This window comes from Electrophorus electricus, chromosome 5 (assembly GCF_013358815.1).
Source record: "Electrophorus electricus isolate fEleEle1 chromosome 5, fEleEle1.pri, whole genome shotgun sequence".
NCBI lineage: Eukaryota > Metazoa > Chordata > Actinopteri > Gymnotiformes > Gymnotidae > Electrophorus > Electrophorus electricus.
In genome coordinates this window covers 17,042,234-17,069,653 of record NC_049539.1, presented here as the reverse complement: position 1 = coordinate 17,069,653, position 27,420 = coordinate 17,042,234, and the positions used below count along the sequence as shown (strand labels likewise).

General features: G+C 45.3%; 3 protein-coding genes across 5 annotated transcripts in view; all 3 read right to left on the bottom strand.

Annotated features, from left to right (window-relative positions):
• Positions 1-722: 722 nt before the first annotated feature.
• Positions 723-4,700, bottom strand: tmem119a (transmembrane protein 119a). Its single transcript, XM_027009309.2, has 2 exons — positions 4,476-4,700; positions 723-2,630 (listed from the first exon to the last, which is right to left on the bottom strand). Exon 2 carries the CDS (start codon positions 2,612-2,614, stop codon positions 1,913-1,915), a length of 702 nt encoding a protein of 233 aa, XP_026865110.1. The 5' UTR covers positions 2,615-2,630; positions 4,476-4,700; the 3' UTR covers positions 723-1,912.
• Positions 4,701-5,275: 575 nt separating this feature from the next.
• selplg (selectin P ligand) lies at positions 5,276-8,100 on the bottom strand. 2 transcript variants are annotated; one of them, XM_027009251.2, is made up of 3 exons: positions 8,022-8,100; positions 7,126-7,489; positions 5,276-7,044 (listed from the first exon to the last, which is right to left on the bottom strand). In XM_027009251.2, exons 2-3 carry the CDS (start codon positions 7,487-7,489, stop codon positions 6,413-6,415), a joined length of 996 nt encoding a protein of 331 aa, XP_026865052.1. In that variant the 5' UTR covers positions 8,022-8,100; the 3' UTR covers positions 5,276-6,412. The 2 variants fall into 2 exon arrangements, with proteins under 2 accessions (XP_026865052.1, XP_026865051.1); XM_027009250.2 differs by having other exon boundaries at positions 5,276-7,489.
• A 217-nt stretch (positions 8,101-8,317) lies between these two features.
• LOC113576921 (coronin-1C-A) overlaps positions 8,318-27,420 on the bottom strand; it is a 35,118-nt gene continuing 16,015 nt past the window's right edge. For both annotated transcript variants that reach the window (XM_035526291.1, XM_035526292.1), the window contains exons 2-11: positions 26,359-26,558; positions 19,099-19,221; positions 17,703-17,832; positions 16,315-16,496; positions 15,809-15,928; positions 15,292-15,396; positions 14,950-15,095; positions 14,554-14,611; positions 13,843-14,097; positions 8,318-11,551 (exon numbers count right to left, since the gene is read on the bottom strand). In XM_035526291.1, the coding sequence (XP_035382184.1) occupies positions 11,432-11,551; positions 13,843-14,097; positions 14,554-14,611; positions 14,950-15,095; positions 15,292-15,396; positions 15,809-15,928; positions 16,315-16,496; positions 17,703-17,832; positions 19,099-19,221; positions 26,359-26,558 (1,439 nt within the window). In that variant the 3' untranslated portion in view covers positions 8,318-11,431. The remainder of the gene's footprint in view (positions 11,552-13,842; positions 14,098-14,553; positions 14,612-14,949; positions 15,096-15,291; positions 15,397-15,808; positions 15,929-16,314; positions 16,497-17,702; positions 17,833-19,098; positions 19,222-26,358; positions 26,559-27,420) is intronic.

The following is a 27,420-nucleotide window of genomic DNA, read 5'->3' as shown; positions in this document are numbered from 1 at the left end:
TTTAGTCCAATCTTTCCAAAGGACACTGTTGCAGACGTTTTGTGGTTTGTTCAGAAGCAACTTGGCAAACATAAGCTGTGCTGCCATGTTCTTTTAGAAAGAAGAGGTTTTCTCCTGGCAACCCTTCTATTCTTGTGTTACAAAACAAAGAAGCCATGGAAGCCAAAGAAGCCATGCTTGTTCAGTCTTTTTCTAATTGTACTGTCATTAACATTTAACATGCCATCTGAGGCCTGTAGAGTCTGAGATGTAGCTCATGGTTTTATTTGCAACTTCTCTGAGCATTGCAGTCTGACTTTGGGGTGAATTTGCTGGGATGTCCATTCCTGGGAAGATGAATGTTTTCCACTTGTGAACAATCTTTCTGACTGTAGACTTCAAATCATTTGGAAAGGGCCTTATAACCCTTACCAGACTGATGGGCTACAGGAATTGGTTCCTTAAGATCATTGCTGACGCTTTTCCTCCTTGGAATCACATTAACACACCTGAATGCTCCAGACCAGCAAACTGCCAAACCACCTTCCTTCATAGGTGCGCTCACACTAATGATCAGTTAATCAGTTAGCAGCACCCAGCTTCTGCGCACCCTTATAATTTATATAAGCAGAAAGAGCGTACTTAATTTGTTTGCAGTGTTCTGCGTTATAGACAAATTTTTGTTAAAGAAATAATGACATGGTGGAATCTGCTCCAGAAGATTTTATTATAATATCCCGATATGTAAAACTACAGAACTCAAAGAGGATGCGCTTTGTTTTTCATATGATTGTACTTTTAAAAGATTAGTGTCCACTCAGTACACTTACACATTATAGTTGAAGTGCAACATAAAACTTAAGGAATGTTTCCCATCCAACTTTTGACCACCTCTGAAGAAGTGACAGATCAGTATTTCTGTGATTATTTTCCCAACTCAGACTGACTCTTCAGCTATTAAAGCAGTTAATGGCATTTTGCAGTATTTGTAACAGAACAAGGCAAGCAAGTTGATGTCTACCAAAAGGATTTAATGTAACAGTAAATTCAAAGATACTTTATATAGAACTAAGCGTTGAACTTTAACTGAAATAATGACAATAACTTATATATTGGCCAAAACTAAACAGAGAGGAACAGATTAAATAATTAAAGAGAAGTCACTGTAATGGAATGAGAAGACCTTTTCTTTTCCAAGTCACAGAAATCGAAAGGCAACACACACTTTAGAATGTTTCGCATGCTTATCAGTCCTAAAGTGATCACATATTGGTAAAGACAGGCATAAACTCTTTCTAACTCACATTAAGCCCAATGCTGAACAACAAAAAAAAAAATGTTATTCCAAAAAAGAATCCCCATAGACCTAAAAGTAATTAATACACAGGTCCAAACTGCAAATAAAAAAATACCACTTTTACTGTTTGATAATGCACAGTTTGATCATGTAAACGTATATATATCAAGCTTCTCAGGTCAACAATACTGATTCAAGATTAGCGCCTAGATATCGATAATTACAGACATAATTACAGACATTTAAAAAGGTAAAGCAGAAAAAAAGGAACAGCTCTCTTGCTCTGAGAAGTTTGATATACTACCAGTATGGTGAGAGTCAGCAATATCTCCAGTCAGTATGCAGAACACATCCTACCTTGTACACAGTGAAGGGGAATTTAACAAGTGAAAGAGCAGATCAGGTATTTTGCTCAAACTGAAGAATAACATACATGATTCAGGTAATTTGGTTTGAAACAGCTACACAAAGTTTGTGTAGCGAACCTTCGATAAATTCACCTGAGCACCTCCAACATATAGTTTGGCACAAAGCTGAGTGGCCGAACTCTTGCTATGCAGAATCAAGTGAATTCCTGGAGAACAAAAGTCCACATCCACACGTCTCTGAGAGCCAGTCGTTCACCTGCCCACTCCATCACTGAGCTGATGGGCTGGCCTTCCGCAGGTGGCAGGTGCATACAAGAGCCTGGCTAGCTCCACCCACCAAGGTGCTAGGCTTTGGCTCCTCCCCTTTCTTCTTTTCCTCCCTCTGTTCCTCCACCTCCCGCACTTCCTCAGCCCTCTGCACCTGCTGTGCTCTGGCCGGTGGCTCCTTTCCCTCCTTCTCGCCCACCAGGGCCTTGGACGGGGTGCGCAGGCAGCTTGCGGAGCCTGATGCGACACCCTTGGGTTCGGGGCCCGGCCGGGCACGCTGCTGCTGCCTCGCCACCCCTTTTGTCGCCTCACACATGTACTTCCGGGGCACAGACTTCCTGGGTGGGTAGTAGGCCTCCAGCTTGCGCTTGTGGCTCAGGGCCGAGGCACAGCAGATGATGAAGATGATGACAATGAGCAGCGAAGTCACTACGATGATGAGGAGCAGGTTGTCACGCAGGATGTCCACCACCTGGTTGAACAGGAAGTCCTTGACGCGGATGAAGGTCGTGGTGATGCTAGGCACGGGGGAGGGGGAGGGGGGGACCACATGAGTGGCCTGGGCCGTGGGGAAGATCAGCTCTGGCTCATCAGCGCTGCCTTCGACAGACTCGCTGATGGGGAAGGCCAGACTCAAACAGCACCAGCCAAACTCCATCAGGAGGAGCGTAACAGCTAACCGTGAACATGTGGATGACGGCATGGCAACGTTTAAGCACCTAAAGGAAGTTAAAGAAAGACAAAGAAGATCCATTTTGATCAAATAAATATGCAGAGTTTCCCCCAGATATATTACAGACCTGAAAGGTTTTGGCCTTATTGTCTCTTTTCAATATAAATGAACGACAATGGGCTAACTCCATTTGCATGTATTAGTGAATCATGACCATGCTGTACATTATAGACTGCTGAAAAAGTAAAGAACCTTTTTTTTCAGGAGAGGTATGATCACATCAATATATTTTTGAACTTAAAGGCACCAAGTATCCATTTAATTCTAAGCATTACATTCCCAATAAGCTTTGTATGTGTGATATTTGCCATTTGATTTATTTGATTTGTTGAACAACTGAGCTAGAGACATACATTCGGAGACCTTAAATCTCTCAGCGGAAGGAAGTCAGTCAATTATCTGAAATCTTTTGTCATCAAACCTCCAAGGTCAAAAAAAACCAAAAAAAACAAACATTTCATATGACATCTCTGTAGAATGCAATACATACCACTGAAATATTATAAAACTGTATATATATTGATATAGAAGTGCTTTTAATGACAAGTAATCTTGTTTAATCAGCTTTTCTATTTAAGGCCTTTGCATTAGTCTTTTTGACAGCAATAGCATATAATGCCTCACTGCTATGTTTTACACAATGTAATTGCTCATATAGAAATAAGGTAGAGGCATGTCCATACATGTCCAAAACTATGTTACAGTGAATATACATGGTGAGTTTCTGCTGCCAGTTTGCGTTAAATCTATTCTTGTTACTGCAGGTTATTACTTATTTGGGGTGGAGACACAGCAAGCCAAGGTCTGGTTTGTAATTTTGTTCCCTCCATTTACACCAACCACATACCACACAATGAACCATCTGCTTCAGCAGTGAGAGAGAGAGACAGCATGGGAGAGACAGATAGACAAAATGCAGAGTGGGACTATCCTGGGTTTACCCTGTATTTACATGCTATTTCTGAATGGGTGCAGCAGAGCAGACCAGAAACTTGAGAATCTTTTCTGCACTGGCAGAAAAAAGTCCAAGAGAAAAGGAAACACATGAAGCAGAAATAATACAAAGAACTAATTGTATTATGAATGAGGAAGTCCCAGTTCACAGTCAATATGCCCTTAATCTGTGTATCTGATTTATAGAAAGTAACTTCCTAAATATTAAGCAGTACATTATCTTATTACATTAGCAGCAGCTATTGCGTATCTACTTGCGAGTGTGACTTCTGCTTAGTCCTCATAATTCTCCATTTAACCCGACACTGAGGAGATTCCATTAACAAATCCAGTAAAGTTTAATCCAATTACCTACTTTGCTGATTTTTTAAAAAATCTTTGCAAATGAAGAGTTTGACGTAGTCCAGGTATTAGCCGAAGTCCATGGAAACCCAGATGAGTGGTGCTATGAACCTCTCCAGTGCATCTAATGTGTTGGCAGCTCCTGCATGTAGAACACTCTAATCCAAATCAGTAGCAAACAATTGTGCTGAATTGCAGCCTGGAAAATTGACCTGATTCATTCAAATCTGTGTAGCGTTCATGACACGCAGTCTAACAGTGAAGGATGAGCGAGTGTCATCTGGACTAAAGCCTTTTGTTTAGGGTAGCGATGTTGCACGAAAACTCTGAAGCATGGCACAGCAATGTTTAAAAATTCAGTCTTGGATAAGAGGCCATAGCCAGAGGTGCCATGAAAACTTTTTCAAAGCCCATGCCAGAGAGTACACAAATTACAGCCAGAGTGCCATTTCATCAACGCCAATTACTTTTTGCCAAAACATTTCATTCTGTGGAATAAAAACCACAGATTTGAATGGGGAAAAAAAATACTTACTGCTATGTTGTTCTTTTCTGTGATGCCACTCACTCACTTCAGTACTAAGAAAATCGATGAACCAGGAAAGGAGAGAGAGAATGCACCGAAATGCAAGCTGCCTCTGTACTCTGTATGCTGGCCTGTGCCCATGTGTATGCGAAATAAAAAGCTTTCTAAGAAAAGGCTGTGCAACCTACTCTCCTCCTCTCTTCTTAAACCATAAGGGGGGTGGAGTAGCATGAGTTCGATCCACATCTATGCTAAAAGAGAACGTCAACCCGTCAAAAAAAAAAAAAAAAAAAAAAAAAAAAAAAAAAAAAAAAAAACTTTGCAGAACTGTGCATGCATCTTTCCAAAGGTAGGTCAGTTTATTTACTAATAACAGCATAACCAAAAGTCTTAACTCTTATTTATTGTTTATTAACTCATATGTGCACGATGTTTAACATATAATGTATTATAACAAAAAAAGGTCTCTCCAGATTCATACTTACACTGTTTTGTAACACAAGAATAGATGTATTATCGTTTTCTTTTATGCCGGTTACTGAAGATCTTGTCAGAAGTCTCTCTGGAAAGTGTTGTCCATGAAACAGGCCAGGCCGTACCGTGCGTGGGTGAAGTTCCGCAGGCAACTACTGGGTGTGGCTCTTATTTCTGAGCCCAGTTTCTGCTGTCTCTCATCTGCCATCTGCTATTACAGCCTCTCATCCACAAATTCAGGCTGTGTACATGCACACCACATGTAAAACCTTAAACCATACATCCAAACCTTATGAACTCAAATACATACAGTGAGAGTCCACAGGCATACTGCAGCTTACAGTAGATACAAACGAGAGGGGAAAAAAAGGTTTTAAAATAAAATGAATGCAGAAAGTAGAAATCTATTCAGAAAGACATCAAAGTTACATAATTGTAGCGCGGGGGGGGAATACAACTGAATCTGAAAATATAATACATGTGCAAAGGCAATCCATCAGCAAGAATTAGGGTTGGGATGCTTTTAAAGCATCGAAAAACAAAGACCATCCTAAATCTTAAACTGCTTAAAGATGATCTTAAGACTATGGTGATTTTGGGAAATGGCCCAGATAGATAAGGAGTGTAGAGTGTTCAACATCCAATAAGCATCAAAAAAAAAAAAAAAAAAAAAAAAAAAAAGACTTCAGTATACACACTGCCACTTTATTAAATAAATTCTACCTATTCTAATTCTGTTCTATTGCTGTACCCAATAGACTACAATGCCTTTCACATTCAGTTTTAATTTAAAATATAGAACCTACAGTGGTGCCAAAAGATCACATATTACAGTTCTCTGTGAAAAACATGGCAGTCTGGTAGAGTTATAGAGTAGGTCGCTCCCCTAAATGCATTTTCACTCACTCCATTATATATCCAAATACGTAAATATTGGTTAACATGTGCATATGATGTTTATTACTCCACAGTATTTTAAAAAATGTGTGATCCAACATTCAGAAAGAGCACCAACATTCATGCTTCTGTTACTTGGCAGACAATTAGAGCTCCTGGAGCTTTACTTAAAATGGGCAACTTGCTCCTCCTCATCACTCTAGCCTGTTCAGGCATACTTCCTGCACGCTAAGCTATACTGAACACTCGCACAGACACATTACCCCTTTCACGTTAGCTGAGGCCCTCCTCATGTTCAGGAAAGGGACTGATGTAGTATATGAGGAAAAAGCACTGCGGCGCTGTATCCAGGTTTTCAGCGGGATACGTCAGAAGTTATGTTTGCATTTATTTCTTTACAAACCAGTTGCAGATTCTCTCAGTCAGTGAGCTAGAACTTCTGACAGAAGAGTAAAGCATTCTAGTGAAGATCTCTCCCCCTCTTTTCTGGGTGTGGGTATATAAAACTTTTCAGATTTCCTTCAGTTAGAGCCACAGAGGAAGACCTGATTAAAACAGAAAGCTCAATAGCATCTCTACGCTGCACATTCTGTGTCAGGGAGGAAGCTATTGAGGGTGAGGTCATCCCCATCCTCGTCATCCGTGGTGGGGATCAACACGCCATTGTTCCTGGGCCGTCTGGGCTTGGGCACGGGCCGGTCCATGTCGCTGCCGCCACCACCGAAACCACCGCTGACCACACGAGAGATGCATAGCATCTCTGTGTCCAAGTCCTCAAGCACGTGAGGCTGGTGCCTGTACTTGCGGCCTGCCAGCTTCGTTGCCAAGACGATGGTGATCACAATGAAGGTGGTCGCCAGGCCAGCCAGCACGGCGATGGCAATAAGGCAGCGGCCCGCGAGGCTATCCCTCTTCTGGGTGGCGGTGGAGCAAACGTGATCCTTGTCCCTACTCGTGGTGGGCGTGGCTTGCGTTTGGGTGCTGCGCATGCTCGTAGTCTTGTTCCAATCATGGACTTGCTGGCCTGTTGTTCTCGGCAGGAAGGATCCATTTGTTTTGTGCATCGTTGGGACATTGACTGCAGAATGTGTGGCGTGGTTTGGGGTCATCTTTTTAGGAGTGGCTGGGACAGATGCGGTGAGAACAGAAGTTCCTTGTGGTGAGACAGAACTGCTGTTTCTCACAGGAAGGGTGGGAGTAGAACTTCCTGGTGGTAATGCAGACGCTGGGTTACTCACAGGAAGCTGAGAATGTAGATAACTTTTGCTATATGCTGGATGTTCGGTACCTGCTGGCAAGTGTTCAGAGATGTGTCTTTCATTTCCTGTACCGAGATGAGGAATTCCAGAAGTTTCACTTCTCTTGGGATGTTGGCTGGTGACTACTTCTGAAGCATGCTGAACTGTTGTACGACCACCATCAAGAGCCTGTTCGTTCAACCTTGCAGTGGGTAAAGTCTGTGAAAGAGCCTCGCTGAACAGAATTTCAGGACCCGTATGGGGCGTGGCCCCTATACCTTGCTGCTGTGTGGTGATTCTGTTTTGGGACCCTTCGCCCACAGTGAGTAAGCGTCTGGAGGAAACCAGGCTGCTTGTGCTTAGCAGCAAAAGAAGAAGTTGCCTGAGCTCAGGTCGGTTGGTCGTCATCGTCATCTACAGCACAGAAAGAAAGCAGAACTCGGAGAATAAAGGGAGCCACAGAGCACACACTGCTGGTCACATTTTTCACCAGGCCCTTCAAAACACGGACATATTAAAACTGTTTCAATACACGCCTCTGACCAAGTGTGGTGTTTTATTATAATTTCCTTGCTCAAGTAAAGAGGACTTGTTAGAACAGTAGTCCATAAAGTGAAAAACTAGCACCAATTTTTACAAAAAACCTCATCCTGGAGTTAATATAATATTTTAGGTTTCACATCCTGAACAACATGCACCATCTAAGTACAGCATCTTCAGTCAACTAACAATTTAAACAAATAAACTAGTGTCAGATTTTTAACAGGTTACTATTGGTTACCATTTTTGCTGCTATTCACTTTGTAGATTTAATGGTGCGTGTTGAAATAATAAGCTTCAAAGCTTTGTTGATTTTAATACATTTTGAAAAGTTCTCAATAATTAGCTACCGCATCAATTCCAGGTCAAGTATAAAGAAAATGTAAATGTATATACATGTACTGACCAAAGACCTTGGCGTCACTGATAACGGATTGTAGGGTCTTCTCACTCTCTGCTCGTGCTCCTGACGAAAGTTCTTGCTGTTTAATTTAAGCACAGGAAGTTGCCTCAGCGTCAGACCAAGCTGAGGTTTCAAACAGCGACGGAAGCGTTGAACAAGCCAACGCAGGACTGCGTTATCCAATCGTACAGATGATCAGCATGTGACAATGGTGGCAACTGCTTTCACCCAAGCATATAGTCCCCTCCCCCTGAACACAGGCAGGTCCCATGGTGATAAGAACGACGAGTACAAAGATGTTGAAGAGCTTAATATTTATTTTTCAGATTCTTTGATGGGTGAAGCAGAATGAACAGGGGAAGAACAGTACAAATATACACCAAGCAGTTTTTGTTGTTTCTTTGGATTTATTTTTTAAACTCTTGTTCCGTGTATGTTATTTAAAATGAACAGGGATAATTCAGGAACTGTTTCTCGTCTTACGCAGTTTCACAGGGGCACCAAGTTAAAAAAAAAAAAAAAAAAAAAAAAAAAAAAAAAAAAAATGGAATCACATACAATAAGCTTTCGAGTTTGCATTTCTTTTCAACCTACACAGGACCCTGTCGTTCAGTAACATCAGCCAACTTCTACTGCAGTGCCACGCCACCATCTCCTCAAAAGCAAAATGAGCACTTCCACCCCTCGCCTTTATAAAGGAACCGATCCACTTTCACCAATCCCTTACTTCAACCGTTTTTAAGACAAACTGAGAAAGCGGCCTAGAACCAGTGTAAAAACGCAGCTTCCGCAAACCGCAGTAAATGACGCAGAGGGAGATCATTTACAAAGGCCTCACTAGCATAATCAGCAGCGCATTAAAGAGCCAATCATCGAAGCTGATCATGCCAAGGGCCTGTGGGGGAGTGAGATGGATTCGTTCTTAAAAGTAGCAGTTCAGGTAAAACTGCTAAATCAACACTACAACAGACACAAACCGTTTGGTATCGGCGGCATCAGGAGCACAGGATTTAATTTAATTGTGGAGGAGGCAGTGCGGATCCGTAGGTATGGAGAGCCCTGCAGGTCCACCTGCCCTTCTCACACACATCCTTTACCACCTTACAATAATCTACCCACTCAGACATGGTGAGCTTCACAGTAAATACCCCACTCCTCTCTGACACTTCCTGATTCCATCTGTGCACATCAACATTTAAACGAACCCCCCCCCCAAGAAAGAAAGAAAACCAAAGCAGCAACTAATGGTACTACTAATACATAGAACATGTAGGCAGGTTTATGGTCACTTCCTCTGTAGCTGTGCTCCACTAGTTTACTTTAATTGCCAACCCCTTCAGTGGTTTTAAATGAGGAATTCCTCAGCAGGAAATACCAATCCTTTCTAAAACTGGGTAAACATGCACAAGCGCACGCACACACACGCACAGGGGGTGGGGGGGCACTGTCTGTACTACACCGGCTGACAACTTTCGTTTCCTACTTAACTAAATTTGGAAAAAAGATTAAAAAAAAAAAAAAAAAGGTGTTAGCCACATACAAAGAAATGCAGATTTTTGGGGCAGAGGACAGGATGCAGGGACAAACATGAGCAGTAGTCTAAATACATCTTAAACTTCAATGTTTAGTTCAATTTTTTTTAAATCTTAATTTACTCCAAATTGCAACAAAGTTCTGGCAAGATCCTTTACATTTGTGTCCTGCAAACAGGTGCTGAGTCTTGTTGCCTTGCTGCAGGCATACAGTCTTGCCAAAGTGCGGCTAGACTGCCAGGCAGACTTGGTTCTGCATGGTCAGGAGAGCATGGCAAGTAGCTTGTACACAACGGAAACAGGAAGCCAAGCACAGCGCAGTAGCGGCAAATCTCCATCTCCGCAGGTAACGCATGGACAGGCATGCGAAGAAGAAAGGGCACAGAGTCCTGGAGCTGTAGCACTCAGCTTCAAGGCAAGAACCAAAATAAGGAAAGGGTTGAGGTGCGCGCATGCGCGCACACACACACACTTTGGGGTTGTTTGCGACACCTTTTGGAAAGTTTTGAATATCTTAAAGGGACAGTTCAATGAACAACCCTGATATGGCTAACGGCTTATCATTTTATTACATAATTGGCAACGTGAGCCGTCATACAGTGCTAGTCATGTTTGCATTGCTTGGCTGAAGTGGCAGTTTACCCACCCCTGGACAGGGGCCCCAATTCATGCATCCAACCACACAGAGACTCTCTAAAGGCCTGACACTCAATTCATATTGTAGCCTACTGTAGCCTGAGCTACAAACAGATCCTCTTTGACGCATTCAAACAACAAACAAACTGGTCTTAGATTAGAAGTCTTTCATAAATTGCTTAGCAGGTCCATAAGTTGAGACCACAGATGGAGGGTCCCCTAAACAGGGGGTTCACTGCATGGTTCTGGGTAATTAAAAGGATGTTTTAACCGAGAAAACGCAAAATGGTACAATTCAAGAATATAAGAATCAAACAGGGAAAATGCTTTTAATCAGGGCCACCCTTTATCGATCGTAATTAGCATAATGAGAGGATACTGTTTCCAGGAGAGAGGCAAGCGCAGGCCATGAGAAGTCAGACCTCAATGGCTGCGTCTGCGGCAACTGGAACAAGCATGTCAGTACAGGAATGTTCCAAACAATAAAGCTTTAGACTGGCACCTATATAATGACCAAACTAAACAAGACTTAAGACTTTTTCAGTAGGTAGATGTTTTACTCCATTGATATGTACATATGCTCCAACTGTACACATGTTTGAATAAAATCAACTTCAATTTTTCTTTCCTTTTGTCAATACCTTACAAAATGGTAATATAGGATTCAAACAATTCCCCCTTCTATTGCATTGTCCCTTATTAGAACAAAAGGTTGGAGTAAGAAAACGAAAGAGCTAGGGTCAAATACTGTCAAAGAGGAAGAACAGAGGTCTCCTCTAAAAATCTGGCAACAAAGAACTGGGTGGATGGGATGAGCAGGAATGCAATACTGGTGGCTGTGTCAACGCCTGAGTACATCATGAGTTATGTGAAGGATTCACATTGGAATTTTGGTCACGATATATTCAACAATATAAACAGAAAATGTTAAGACTCTTCAAATACACCAAATAAAACAAGCACTGCTGAAAGATTGGGAGTAAAGGTTAGTAAGAGATATATTCTTCAATCTTGTGAAAGACCTATTGTTTGTTTCTCTCCATCTCTCCTTTTGAAGATGTGTGTTCGGGGGTTGGAAAAGAGATTTAAAAAAGAAAAAAAAATTCATCTTGGAATGTTGGTTAGGGCTGTTGCTGGGCAGGCTTCAGATGGAACTCTGTCATGGTTGATTGGCAGTGACGGGTCCTGCCCACCTGGCCAATAGAACATCCTGAACAGTAGCTGTGGGTAAAGGATTGGGTCCTTTTAGATGTCCATCTTGGACAACTGCTCCTCAAGTTTGGCAATTCGCTTCTCCTGGCTGCTGACCAGCTCTCTGAGAGATTTTATTTCTTTCAACACCTCATCCATCTTCTCTTCACTTTTCTGTAAAAGAAATTGTTTTTAAAAAGACATGAAACCAGAAGCTAAACAAACAAATATTTCTCTACTGTTTCCCCACACTCCAATCACTTACGCAATTGCTCAGAAAAAATATTGCTTAATGTCCACTAGCAACATTCACATGTCCAAACAGTCCAAAACAGGAAAAAGGCAGAGTGACAGCATGATACAAGTAGTACAAGAAGTGTAAACACAGGAGCCACAGAACACCAAGACAAGGCTACATTATATATGGGGGTGAATCTAAAGGGGCATGTGTGTGTACACATACATGTGCACCGAGCGGTCTGCTTTGAGACAATACGCGGAACTTGATTATTCACCAACTGCACTTATTTACATAATCTCTCTCCCTCTGTGTCAATTTTTTTAAAGATGCATTATACATTTCCTTTGCTTGTATCTATCTGACACAGTTATAGCTTAATGGGGTCCTTAGTCTAAGGTACTAAAGTTACAGCCTAAGGTAAGTTATGGATTTCTTCCACAACAAACCACTTTTGTACATTGCTCTAGACAAGAGCGTCTGCTACGTGGCAGATGTCTCAGGACAGGCAGAATTTTGCAGTTTGCCATTAAACAAGCTGCTTTTGTCTATAGGAACCGTGACTGCCACAACACTGGGTCTTTCCATTAATTAGTTCATTAAGCAGTCAAAAAACAAATGCAGGAGTTAACTTGAATGTATGTGCACTAAATGGTCAACAACCTAATGGTCTCAATTCAGAAAACACAAGGCCAAAATGCACACAGAATGAAATGTATTGGCTTTGGAACTTTTTGATTTACTGCAGGCTATGAACATTGCAATTCCTTTATCCCACAGACGAAGAAAAGCTGAATTTGGGGGCGGGGCGGGGGGGTAAGAACTGATTTACATAGCACCTTTTCCATACCTAAGGTCACATAGCACAGAACTCAGGGAGAGGGAGGAAAAGCAGAGAAAAGTAGCATAGCGTTGGAGGAAAGACCAAATATTTAACTGAGATTTGAAAACCGCAACACAAGTACAGTCCCAGAGAAACGGGGGGAGCGCATTTCATAGCTGCGGTGGTGTGGATTGAAGTGCCCTGCCACCCATAGAGGACAGCCTAGTGCAAGGTACAGTGAGGAGATTACGGCCAGAAGAGCTGAAATTGCGACAAGGACTATAAAGATGAAGGAGTTCAGAAAGATAAAACAGGAGCAATGCAGAGCTTTGACTGTGACAAAGAGGATTCATAGGTTTTGGGTTTTTTAAGAGGTAATAGTCAATACAGGAAGTGGCGAAGGTATGGAATGGAGTTTTTGCATCATTAATATACAAAGAGGGGCAATATGGCAGATGAAACAAAGCAGATTGAGTCAGGGCTTGAGATACAGAATTCATGTAAATGTTTTCCAGTGCCTATTCAAAACAATTACATTACATTATTAACTATTAATTACAATAACTAATTATCAGCCATCAACAACAGACAATTACGATGTCTATTAACCCAACCCTACTTAGGACCTAATGATTTCAGTTTTGACTGTGCTTAAAATTATTTTAATTTAAGAAAATTCTCATTCTTCCAGAGATTGAGATCAGAGATACATGAGGTCAAAACATGCATCAGGGATCCGGTCGTAGAAGTACTATTGGGAACGATGGTGGAAATTACATTTCAATATAACTGAGTGTCATCTGCACAACAGTGACCAAGACCACGGTTACGGATAGTTTGTTCGATTGACAACATGTAAACAATTCAAAAGGAGGGGGCCAAGAACTGATCCTTGGATCTCACAGTGATGAGGGCAGTGAAAGACTTTTCCTAAAGAGACAATTTTCTGTCTGAAGCAATCCCTATACAGATTACAGAAGAGATTTCCAAGGAGAATAATGGCTGAGTAGCAGAGGGAAAATTTTAGCTCTCAGTGACTAGCTCTGAAGAAGTGTATCACAATCGACAGAATGACGCATGTCAAAGGTCTGTGACCTGGCTTTAGTTGTGTTGTGTGTGCATACCAAGAATAATATTTTGTTGTGTATACAAGCACAAGAGGGTCTAGAAAGTGTATGTGGAGGGTTTGCATTAAAGTGGCTTCTGTGATTACAGGCTTGCTCTGTATGAAGGTGGGTGCAGGCACATTTGAAGCTGCAGTCAAGATGGTGGAGCCACATTCAAGACTGTCAATTCTTACTGACAAACCTTCACTAACACAATAGGTTGCTCTCTGTATGTAGGCAGATTTAAAGATTTCTCTATAATCCTTTAAAAGGAAGCTTACAACCCTGGAGAACTCACAATAGACGGAGCCGTGGCGACATGGGTGGCTGTCTTGGTGGGGTGGGCGTTCTCCACGTTCTTGCCAGCCTTGGGCTTGTTGTCCAGGACGTTCTTCTTCACCACCTTGAGGTCGCGGTTCTTGCCAGGAATGTAGCCGTGCTTGAGGGAGATCAGGATGGGCTCGCCGTTTTTGCCCTCGAACCACTCTTCGGCCTCGAGGGCGCAGTCTGGACCTGCCGTGTCTGGATACAGGTCATCCTGGAACAGGTCCGACTGCGGAGAGCCAGCGAAGGAGCCATGTACGTTACTGATTAGCACAAGAAATGCTGCAAAGTAGCCAGTCCAAACCCTAGTCAGCAAATTATATTCGTCTAAGCTCTTTGGTATTCCATTTGAACCACTGTCGTAGGTTGAGAGCTTGCGTAATATTTAGATAATACATTTTTTAAAATAGCGACATTTTAAGCTGCAACACAGCTGTAATTGTACATTTATACTCCCACATCAACTAGTCTTTTGTCCACAGATTGTGCAAGTGGTCCTCGTCATTACACCGTCACCGAAAAGTGAAAAATCTACAATGAATAAATATTTCTCCCATGCTGTTGATCTAATCAGTCCCCCTGTCCTAAGGTTCTTCATGAGGGTCATAAATGCTGCTCCTTCTGGCGCCCTCTGGTGCTGAGTGACTAAAAGCACTACATGGTGCAATTGGTAAATAGGGCTCACTTTTCTTGGCACCGTCATGATGATAGGCTCACACTTCCTCTCCTGCAGCTTGTAAAACCTGAAAGAGCAGGACAAAGACATTTATGTCAAAAACAATGTTGGTCTAGAACTATTGAAAAGTAATTTTTTTTTTTTTTGGGGGGGGGGGGGGGGGGGGGGGGTAAATGGCAACTAAATTGCAATTCCACTAAAGAATTCCACATTCCCCCACCAACTCATGGCTAGCTCTTGGCAGTTTGCTCCCTCCAGCTGAATATTCCCACCCACAAAACAGATCTCCATCTTTTTATTAACACTGACCATTAGAAACTTGTAAAGCAACGTGTGCATCATGACAGTGATCCACCTTTTAAAGTGCTCGGTGTTGACGGTGCGAGGTTGGGAGACTCCACCCACCTGGCGATCTCACACTTGTTGACGTCCAGGCCCCTCTTGGGCATGTAGCCCATGCCTCTCTGCGGCTCCTTGGTGGTGAACGTGTTGAGGTAGTGCACGAATGGCGCCTCCTCCGTGATCTCAAAGTAGCGGATGCTGCTGTCGCCCTGCCAACAACATGGGCGGCGGCCGAGTGAGCAGCAGCGTCCACATCGACTTCTAGAAAACCTCGTTTTTATTGGACATCATAAGCCATGGCTATATGAAAATAAGGGTATTTGAAAAGCAGGAATAGTAAACGCATTGAACGTGAGGGAAGAGGCTTCGTTCAGCCCCACCCCAGGATAGCTGCAGGGTACTTACCTTTCCGCACAGGTAGACCACATTGGTGTCAGGGTCGTAGAAAGGCAGCAGGACACCATTGCTGGTGTCCATCTCATGGACAGTGATTGGCTCCTCCATGTTTTGCTGGAGGAGAAACCAGAGGGACGTCAGGAAAAAACCCACAAGTGCTCCCCTACTACTCTGAATTTATTGCTGGACACGCAACAGTCAACATGTAATATCTATGTATATTTTACTCACTTGTCAACAGCAGCTCACCAGGGATTAACTTGTTTCCCAATACACCCATACTTAGCAATTTCTTGGACCAAACTGCAGTGTCGATGGGGATTCTCCACTGACTACACTATTATGCCTACACTAAGTCTAGACTTGAACACACCCAAATCTGTTCAGTCTTAGATGGGTTTCCTACTTGCTCCATTAAACTACTGGAACACACTCAATCACTTTTAACAATCCCATACACACACACGTGCATGTGCGCGTGTGTGTGCACATGCATATGTCTGTGCATCGGGGGGGGGGTGCGTACCGGGTTCCAGAGTGCAAGCTGCCTCTCACTCATGCGGCTAAATCCAGTGGTGAAGATGTTCCCGTCAGCAAGGAAGATGGCTCTCATGGGCCTCGCCCCCTCGTGGGCCTTATCCTTCTCCTGCCTCCGACAAAAAAAAAAAAAAGCACGCACACACGCGCGCGTCATAAAAATCCTGTCACATGGGGGACTGCAGACAACAGTTTTAAATCTGCTCGTAATATTAAGAGGTTCCATCTGTAAGGCTGCAACACTGGGCTCCTGAAGCACAACTATTTGACACATTTTAACAGACGGCACCTGGGGGCTAATCACACAGCCCCTGATTCTTGCAGACCTGCACACGTGTGTGCGCCTCTGTGTGAGCGTGCATGTGTGTGTAACAGTGGCCTCATCTATATTGCCAATGCATGCCCAATTTTTTGCAGGCGCGTTTTATGCGGCTGTATGTCAGAGAACAGAGGGATCACCGCAGACTTTGTTGTCGTGCGTGTGCGTGGCCGTACCGCGATGAGCTCCTCCTTACGCGGATCGATGACGCGGATCTTCTTGTCCTTGCAGGCGGTGCAGATGAGGCTGCCGTTGCGGTTCCAGCAGGCGCTGAAGATGACGTCTGGGTGCATGTCCTCCAGGGTGATGAGGGCCTCGCCTGTGCCCACGTTCCAGATCATGATCATGTTGTCGCAGCCTGCATGTCAGAAGGGGGAGTGGGAATTCACCGAACACAGACAGACAGACACACAGACACAGACAGACACTTCAAACTTTGTATGGCAGATTTAATCAGGACAATAAAGACGTATAAAACACTCGATAACTAAAGAAATCAGTACTCTATACAGTGTGATACCCAATACCCAAATCACTGAAGCTCGGAAGGCTGTTCAATTGAGCTCCCCAAGGCTTTGGTGAAAGGCTCAAAGTAGACATCGTTCCTAAGCAGCAAAGCCTTGAATGAAGAATTTCTTTAACCAAACCGATCAATGGGTTTAGAGATACTTGGATCACGACAGGAGAATTGGCTAGGAGGAGTCTGAAGAAAACGATGGAGAACGTGTTTCTGGGTGAGAGACAGACACAGACAGACGAAAGAGAATGCCCCATTGACAAGTTCACAGGGGAACAGTGCGAGGGTAAAACAGACAGAGATTTAGAGCAAGGCTTTAATAGGAGGAACGGTGCTACATCTCTGAAAATGGAGCCAGAAATACAGAATACATCTGAATGAGGACAACTGCACCACAAAGAAAAAAAATTAATCTAGGACATAATGGCAAATTAGCTGGGATTTTACTGTCGCCTTCATTTTACCATGAATACGCAAGACCTCTGCAAGTCCACGCTCGTCAAAGCTACATAATGCCTACACTCGGTAGAAAAAAAACAACAAAGCAAACCAAAATAAAAACCAACAAGTAAACTTTTAAGTCATGTGTAATTTACATGCTGTTGTACAGCATGTGAATGCTTACATTTAGATTGTCCATCTGGTGCACTTACTGCAGCACACTCATTGTACTGAGCTGTGGGTCCCAGCAAATTGGGACCTACAGCACTGTAAGACATGATCTTGTGTTTGCACAACAAATGGAGGCGTTGCGTGCGGTGTTCTCATTTGGCATCATGTTCAGGTGTCCCGTGCGCTCCTGTAAACACATTACCCTTCTGCCACGTTGCACTGAGGCGACGCACACCCCGGTGGAACGCATCGTTCTGGTTTTCACATGGACCGGGTACCAAAGTTCTCCTCAGGTTTTGCTGACTTTCTCTCAACCACAGCACCAGTGCCTTTATTCCGCCACAGGGTTTGCCAAAGGCTGCTCGGGTTAGGTGACGGCGATGTGCTCGGTAAACTGGGTCATGTGGTGTGAAGCAACTAGACGGGTACACTCACCTGCGCTCAGCAGGACGTTGCGGGCAGTGGGGTGCCAGGTGATGATGCCCACCCGTTTGGAGTGGCCCTCTAGCACCACCACGGGCTCGGACATGGAGGTCACCAAGCCATTCTCAGGGATCTGCCACACCTGAAACGGAGAACAAGAGGAGAGGCCACCGCTTTCAGATCATGATGCCACTCTCGCGTTTCCTACAGAAAAAGGGTGGCATTTTTCTTTGCATGGGTCAAAAAGCCTTTGAACAGGGTTATGATGTAACCCTTGAACAGGTTTATGATGTATTAGTTTACTTCCAGAACCTGCATCTACCATAGCCAGCCTGATGGGGGCAGCAGAGCACCAGTATAACCACATAACATTTGTAACGTTAATTGACAACGTATCTCAGGATGCTGCTATAGTGAAACATTCAACACGCTTTTCGAACACTGCTCTGGTATAGGTCATGTCCCGCTTGGATATCACTTCCCGGGTCCATTTCAGTGTGCAGGCTCAGTAGTGATATTCAGAGGCACACAAGCTCTGGTTATGATGTCATTCATGGCACGTGACGTTCCCATGTCACGCTCACTGAGCAGGAGGAGCTTACTGAGACTTCACAGCTGCTGACCCTAATAACTGTCTGTGGGACTTGGACCATTCCAGCTGTTTTCAGTGGGTCTAGCGATGTCACAGGGACCACTGTTATTTACTCCGACAGTGCATTTTATCCCAACCCATCCTTGTACTGCCCTGCTCCGAATCCTGGAGGTCTGGATGGCTCGCTGAACTCTTACACACTAGAACTGAACCTATGAATCGCACTACACTTGGCTTGTCCATCACAAACAAGGCAAGAAATGGGTGCGAGTTCAGAACAGTGGCAAAAACAAAATCCACATGCACAAAACCAGCTAACACAATGAACAGTGCTTGGAACTGACTTTTCTTTAAATAATGATCAGATTTTCTGCATAAAAAGGGGGCCCACCCCCAAAAGGTCATGACTGATCTAACCCCATTTCCATGAGTTATGTCTACCAATCATGAACAGAATTCTGAATTATGGTTGTTTTTACCATGCAGAGGTGAATTATTACATATTCAGTACAGTGTAAAAACCTCAAATATATTAGGCTTAAATTTTCAGTAGAGCAGCACCGTGTATGCTATTGGCAGATTTAAAGTAATCTAAAGCAGCATGCATGGGAAGCCCATCATTGCTGCAGACATCTCTCACATACACACTTTTGATGAGATAAAACAAGGCCAAAACTTAACCAACATAATGCATAGGGGACATCCTTTCTGTAATAAACATAATTTATTCAGTGAGGTGATGAATGAGATACGACCCCGACCCCCCACCCCCACCCCAGTAAATGGAACAGCATGCACAGAAGGCAGTAATCATACCATGATGGTGCAGTCTTCAGAGCCACTGGCAATGACCTGGTCGTTGTGGGGGCACCAATCGATGTCCAACACGGGCCCCGTGTGTCCGCACACCGTAGGGTAGGACTTATCTATCCGGCCAGCCTACAGACAGGAAGGGGGGGGGGGGCAAGAGACGTAGAGATAAAAATGAGGTTTAGTTAAGGATGTTTTTCAGCAAGAAATGAGATTTTTCCAGCCAAAAAGCATGAGGTCATAGCAGGACACACTTTTGCCCAGCACAGAGAGACACGCAAAACAAAAACACGACAATGAGAAAACAAAAGCATTGCCCTACGCATTCCTTAGGCAGAGAGAGAATCAGCGCAGCACACGCGCGCTCTACAATTATGCCAACGGCGCATGGCTGTACCCCAAGTCTGCCCAGATTTAGTATGTTATTAACAGTCATCAGTCATCTTCCCTTCGTAATGAAACTCTACCGCACTAACATGTGGCCAGGAAGAACACTGAACTCAGATCAGTGTTGTTCTCAAAAGACGCAGGACTCGCCAAACTAGAGGACGCTTCAAAATGAGACGTGCACAAAAGATGGCAGCTGGAGGTGCCGCGCCCCTCTGAAGGTAAAACAGCCGTCACGGCGGTGAGACACGTGGGCGAAACAACGCCGCTAGCGTCGTCATCTCAGTGCCTTCGTTGGGAGCTCACCGTCTGGCCTGGTGCCGGGCATTCCTGCACCATGAGCCAAACGCTCCCATTCCTCTGCAGCGGGGAACGACAGGAAGGACTCGGTATGGGACTGCACGTGGAGCGAAGACTTCGGTTGTGTGTATCTGTGTTTCATTACATACATTACAGGCAATCCTTACTGACTCCCTTATTTAATGCCCCAAGTCCGTTCTTACTCCGCAGACGCAGGCATGCAGTAATGTAAAAAGGAAGCCTGCATTTTTTGCTTTCAGGCAGATTTTCCGAAGACATCAGCACCCTACGGGGTGTGTCAGGTCATGACCTCTGGCCCCCTGCGGGACAAGGAGTGCTTAGGGATGTGTGAGCAGGTGATGGAGTGCTCAGCCACTGCAGAAGAAAGGGTTCCCGTGTGCGGGAAAGTCTGCAGGAACGTGTGCGCACGCCTCGGGGGTGGGTTACACGACTGCACTGTGATGACATTAGTGATAAATCACCAAAGTTCAATTTAAAGCAGAACGTGCAATGCCGCAAGAGAAGCAACTCAATCAGCTAACGAATACAGCCTCCAGACACCCACGCCCACAAAAAGCGAAGGCCAATTTGAGCTTGCACGCAAGTAGGCGCACACCAACATGTCTGGGCAACAAAGTACACGTAAAGGGATTTTTCAGCTGATGACAATATGAACACCACAGGTGCCTTCAGCTGGTGTGTTTGCAGTGATGTGGCCACAGTCTGCACAATGCCTCCTGACGAACAAGAAAAACAAGACTGGCGAGCTTGGAAGAGGAGGGGGCTGAGGCAAAACACGTTTCTCTCGTAAAATAAAGTTCACCTGGCAGAGAAAATGAGTGAGGGGGATCATACGCAAATGTATGCAACAGGAGGTCAGGGCAACCGGCCAAGAACGGCAACTGTTCCAAATGCGCCACTGAAATGTAACTGCACAGTAACGAGAGTTGCAGGGAGGCGCGAGGAACTGGCGCTCTCACAGCCAAACCCCAACCGTGGGGCATTATTCGAAAATAACTGAAGAATAAAAATGTAAAAGCTCAATTCAACAAGATTAGACAAAGGTTTCCATCCAAGATTTCTACCTTGTTCCAGTAAGGACCTGCAATCCAGAAACATGCTATATAACATTACGGAACTGGCATGTTTGTCGACAACCTAACCATGAAGCGTGGTTCTCTGGGGATCTGCCAGCTGAGACGAGGGTGCCTGTGGTGGAACCTGTAACTGTAGCACGACCTGCAAGTGCTCTGGAATGGCATATAAGCAAACCTGATTGGCCGTGAAGAACACCCAGAATGGCACGTAGGCGAACCTGATTGGCTGTGGAGAACACTCAGGACGGAGTGTATTGCGTGATTGCTGCCCCCATGGAGGCGTGTCTCTGCAGTGCTTCTGGGTCCCGCCTGTGTCTGACTGCTGCCTGAGGTGAGAATTTATGCCACGTGATTACATGCTCCATTCTGACTGGACATCTGAGGGATTCAGAGGGCCATTATTTCTAAATAACAGATGGCTGAATCTGTTTAGTAAGTGACCCCTGGGCCCTGCTAGTGCTGATGAAATGGCTTGTACTGAAGTACCCACTATTGCTAGAGTCTACGAGTACATACAGCTACCTAATCAGCTTCATTAGTGGAAATGTTCAATTGAAAATAAATTCTGTCGCCAACCCCTTCAAATCAATATTCTGTGTCAATGATTTATATTTGGTAGGTCTCAATGTCTTGACAAGCTCCTTATTGAAAAACTCCTCCCGGGCCTGGCCGCCACGCTGGGCTTCACTCTGCAGCCTGTACGAGGACCAGAGACGCAGTAAGCACGAGGGCGCCTGCATATTTGGCAAGCGGCAGCGCGGCAAGTGGTCATTCTCTACCGTGGCGAGATTTGAAACACACTCAGACACGTGCGAGCCATTAGACCCGTCGCCTAGCAACATCCAGTCACTAGGTTTCGGCCGGGAGCGGGACTGGATTCTCCCCCTGGTGCTCGACCAGGTGAAAGAGTGGCCATGTTAAAAAAAAAAAAAAAAAAAAAAAAAAAAAAAAAAAAAAGACTTAAGAAAAAATCCTAGGAGAGAAAACGCAAACGCTTCAGGAGGCGGAGGAGGGCCGGAGGATCCGGGGGCGACTTTACCAAAACCAACAGGACTGCAGGTGACGGCACTCAATTCCATCCAATAGGCAACAGGTCATGGGTTAAATAATTACACCTTAATTGCGACACGAGCTCAAACTCGCAACGCAAGATTCATAGCGGTATACTGAACCGAATATTAGACAACATCAGAGGAGAGTTGGAACACCAACACCTAAGCCAAAGGGCAATCAGCAAGTGGAGAGGGGACACACCCTCCATATGGAGGCTAATGCACTAGCATACCAAGCTTAACCAGTGTGGAAATTTCCATTTCCTGTCTCTATCCTTGATGGCCCAGAGACTGGTTAGACTACAGCTGTGCCCTGGCTCTGACCATAACAAAAAAAATGGCAGGCCAATAACACTGATACGATCTCCGCTGGAACAGCCAATCAGCTGGTACTGGGCCAAGGAGCTCGGGAGGGGATCTAATTAGAAATCAAGTATAGCTAGTCACGTATGACAAAGCGACAGAGTACGAGTGAGTGAGTGTCAAACACCCATGCTCGATGTTGCCTTTTCTATTATTTGCCCACATTTCGTTTACACATTCAGCTGACGTGCAACTGCCTCGACCTGCGAGATCAAAATCCAGACCCAAAAAGCCACAGGCCTGATTGAGTGAGCGAGAATGTGCAATTTTCTTCTCCCGCTGACCTGCATTAAGAGAAGAGCTACTGGCAAATGTAGACAGACACTTGACTTGAAGTAAAGACCAAGCCCTCCCAGCTCACTCCACACCGCCTTCAACTGGCTATTAAAGAAACTATTGGGTGCTGTCCTTGCAGACTAGCCAGTAGGGAGACAGGAGGAAACGAGGCTGGAAGGCTGACAGGCGGGGAGCCGAGGATGACCATATATGGTAAAATCTGCATTCAGCAGCCTCCGGAGCAGAGCCGGTGCAGCGTGAGCAGGAAGGGGCTCCTGGAATACAGATCGGGACACGTGCAGTCAGACAGAAAGAGACGCGCACGCACCCATGCCCCCGCGCGCACACTTCCCCACTTTTCATCCTTTTCCTGTCCCTTGACTCTTTCCACCACACTCTTCCACCTTCTTTCTGCATGTCCCCCTACACGTCCTCTCTCTACCTGCGGCTCACCTGTGCCCAGCCAGGGGCGCGCCCAGCACGCCCGGTTCGAACGGAGCCAGTTACAGAAATACCGCCGAGCGCAGTGGCAGAAATTGAGAGATGCAGTCAGTTACCGCTGTTAGGAGGAAGTGCTCAGCTCGAGTTCACCATGTGCTGTAGGCTCGGTGGGCAACGTTGAAATGAGCAGTGGTGAGGTGGGGGGGGTGATGGATATAAGGCGGTTTCTCTATCCTCATTCCATTCAGCATGGAGAGAGCTGAATGGACGACAGGAATGCGTGAGGGGGTGGGGGAGGGGGGAGGGACAGTCGCCACGGCAACCTCTCCCCTGCAGTTTCCTTCATATGGTAATAAGGGAACATGCATGCATTCAGACAAGGAGAAACGTTTAAAATGTATGCGGGCATGAGTATGTGTGATTGGTTAAAATACGCAAGTCTAGAAAAGTTGAAAAGCAGGAAAAACAAATGAGCGGCTGAGTCATGCCACTCAGCCTCCCACACAGAGAAGAAGCGCGCGCTCACGGCCCATCCCAGGATCCCTCTGGAAAGACCCTGCTGGCTGGGGACATACCAGGAATAGCAACCTCTCAGGGCAGCACGCTCGGACAGGCCGCAGCAGTGCTGCGTGGGGAGCAAGAGCTTAGCACCACCCCAGTCTAGACGATACCGGGAGACAAGGCCGCAAAAGCTCCTACAGTCGCACTCGTTCGGCTCCGGAAAGCCACGTCTAGCAGTGGGCCAAAAGTGCCGTTTAGGACAAGGAAGTGCAGCACGATCTGCGGTCCGAGAGTGGCGGGGAGGACTGGGGCAGGGCACTACTAGGGGAAACAAAGCCCGAAGTCTTCAATGACTGTTATCCTGCGCCTGCACTTTACAACCGAGAAGCCGTGGCTGGCTCCCGAGCAGAACGGCGGCGGAAGACAAAAAGGTGCGGCAGGGCCGCGGATTGGCGTGCGCATGCACAGAGACAAAAGATGTCCCACAGTGGGAAGCAGCAGGGAGTGGGTTTGACAAGCCAGATTGGTGAAGAGAGCATGAGCGTGTGTGTATATACACGCGCGCGCTCAGCAGGACAGGCGGGTACAAGCATATCCCACACCTACAAAATGTTGGAAAATTCCCTCATTCCTAAACAGGCATGAAAAGCCAAAACACGCCAATATACAGATACACATCTTGCAGAAGACGATGGCGAAGCACAACCAGCACAGCCACCTGCCCCACAAACGCACCGCTTTTAAAGATCAGATCAAAACGTTCAAGTCAGAGCAGCTAATCAAAGGATGACATGGTTTGATGCTTCTTCGATTAGGCTGAGCAGCTGTGTTATCACATCAGCCCACATCACTGCAAAGGCCAGATGGGCCAATCTAAGTCTTCCTTTTTCCCCTGTAAAAGTAAGCATATATAAAATAAAAGGATTTGTTACTGCATATATTGTACCACTCTGTGTGTGAACGTGTGTGAGTAAATACGCAAGATGGTGACGACATGTTTAGCAGCTGGAAACTGTCTCAGATGTCACGCTCGTAACCCAGTGCCCTCTAATCGGCAGCCACCATACGGCCTTTCACCACAGCTGCTGCTTCAACCCATCCCAGTAAAAATCACGCCCCAGTCCCCTGCCAGCGACTGTCATGTGTGCCAGTCACTTAAACTGATCATTGTGTTTTTTAAAAAATTAATAAAAAAGGTAATCTGATTACATGAAAAGACCTGTGCGTTAAGGCTCGCACTCGCTTTATAGGATGCACGTGATGTGTGTAGTGGTGCCTCAGTGGTCAAGGCCAAATTGCCACTGCTCGGCCCCTGAGAAAGGCCCTTAACCCTCAATTGCTCAAGTTGTACTCGCTTTGGATAAAAGCTTCAACAAAATGCCAAAAAATGTAAATGTAAATTACTCGAAAGACACTCTGGTTCAGGGTTCTTGTCAAACAAGTGTATTAGCTTTGATTCTCTTGGGATGCTGAGCTAAAGTCCATCCAGTCCTCAGTCATAGCCGTAAATCCTGAAGCCTTTACGGGACTGATATTTCACTTGTGGGAGCTGGCCCTGAAGCTAGCTGCTGAATCAACAGGTCTAAATCTCCGCAAGCATCCTGAACAAGCTCGCAGCAGGAAAGTTGAAGTGCTTTATGCCTCAATCTTGGACGTGGTTTGGAATAACCAGCCTTCAGGAAGGGACAGAGGCATAATAGTTTCAGAAATGTGCGGGGGGCTTTATGAACCAAATCGCCTTCATCCAGGCTGCGGTCTCAGGATTGCTGTGGCTTACCCGGCCAGCCTCCCAACGGTGTTCTTTTGTTCCGATTCTGATGTCCGCTCCTTTATTTCCCTGACCCGAAACCAGTTTAGTCCTCCGTCCTACAGTGGCTCTGCGAGATTATTTGAGTATCGGATGCGGCCTTAGATCAGCGAGAAACAACAACAACCCATCCGCTAGTGTAACCGTAAGCGCCAACATGGGCGCAAAGTTTATACTGCGGGAGAGCCAGAGGCAAGAGAAAACCAGACGTGACTGTAAGCAAACCCAAGCCCGGGTGGCCTGTGAGGGTTTCCAAGGTCAGGCGACCCGGCGCAGGCTGGGGCCCAACGCCACGCAAGCCGCGGCATCAACAAAACACCGTGAGGTGAGAGGATCCCTGGGGCGGCCGGCGCGACACCGCGCGTATCGAGTGGCAGCCCAGCTCGGGTGGGGCGCCACCCGGGACATTTGGAACTGCTCATGCTGCCCTGAAAGCCACGAAACGAGATCTGCTTACATCACCGGGCGTTAGACTGCTGCTGGGAGGTGGGTCATGAGGCGCGGGCGGAGACAACTTGTTAATGCTGTGGGCCTCGGGAGATTACTGCTTTCCACAGGATGCATTGGACGAAAGAGTATAGAAAAGAAAACCTTTTTCCTGAAAACACGGGAAATGGAAAATGGAAGTTTTCACAGTGGGGCAGAAAGAACTGCGATCAGGAAGTGGGTTTCATTCTTGTCTGCAACAGCAGTGGGTGGAAAGTCAGTAGTATGGAAGTCAAGCCCAGTGAAAAATGAGTGGTGTTTTTTCCCCTCTGCTTAAAGTGTAAAAACAAACTGGACCCTCAAAAATGCTGAGGAGAACATTTCAGCTTTGCCTATAATGCACAATATGAAAGAGAGAAAAAGAAAAAGGCGCGCGCGCACACAAACACACCTGTGAGTAAAGTGGTATCTGGATAACATGGAATATGAAGTTTCTGCACACCTCTACTCGTAGTAAATACAGTGTGTGGAGCATGTAAAACCCAGAATGGTGGACCGATGGCTGGCAAACAACCAAAACCCACAAGCTAGTTCCTGTGGCTGGGAGGTGCATTACCTTCTGGAGAGGGAGGACAAGGAAGGCCCCTCCACCACTGGCCTCCACAATGATGGCGACGAATTTTGGGTTGACGGCGCAGAAGGCACTGTCCCACGTGACCCGGGAGACGCGGATGTCATCGTAGCACTGATCGTTCTTCGCCGCCTGGCCGAACACATGACGGAACTTACTCTGCCGTACAACTCGTCTGGACATATCTATGGCGAGAGAGAAAGACAGTTAATTACATTATATGAACAGCTTTTGCAGATCCAGGCTGAGGTTCCGCGGATTCGTCAGCGTCAGCAGGTATCCTGGTGACAGAGTGCCGAGTAACGTCATCTTAAACATTACGCAAGCAATTTCACATTCCAGAATGCAATAGTTGTTTTTAACAACCAAACATGTCGTCAGGCAGCAAGGGGCACTCGGACAGGTCAGTCTGCTGATTCATGCCTGGGCCTGAGCGTCACATGCAGACATGAAAGCCACAAAACTGTCTGACCTATTTCAATCTGAGGTTTTAAGTTATAACATTATTTAAGAGCTTCTGCTGTTGGCGTTTAAGAAATAGGAAATTTTAACAATGACAATCAGTAAAGCACATTTTAACTAAAAGCTTTAAATCTTTTAACCACAGAAAATTATATAGCCGATATCACTGGTCACTGTCATTTTTCAGCTTTTAAAATTTCTATCACTCATTTGGACAATATTTCACATTTTCACATATTACAGACCTGTAGCAGTTGCTATTTGCCAAGTCTAACAATCACATCACTATGTGATTCATATCAAACCAAAATAAGATCTTAAATAGCAACTATTACCTATACATAGTAACTGCTTAAAATGTGTTATTTTCCCATTGGACAAAAGGTGATGATGCACTGTCAGTATACCAAATGAACATTCAAATTGGCTGAGATTTCACTTGATGCCAACTTCTTACTAAACGTGCCGATACTTTGCTTAAACCAACATCGACAAAGCATGGAGTTTGCACACATTACACCTGCTGCTGAGTAGGGCTGAGGGATGCAGCTAAAATATCAGAACGTGATTACAGTCTCACTGCTG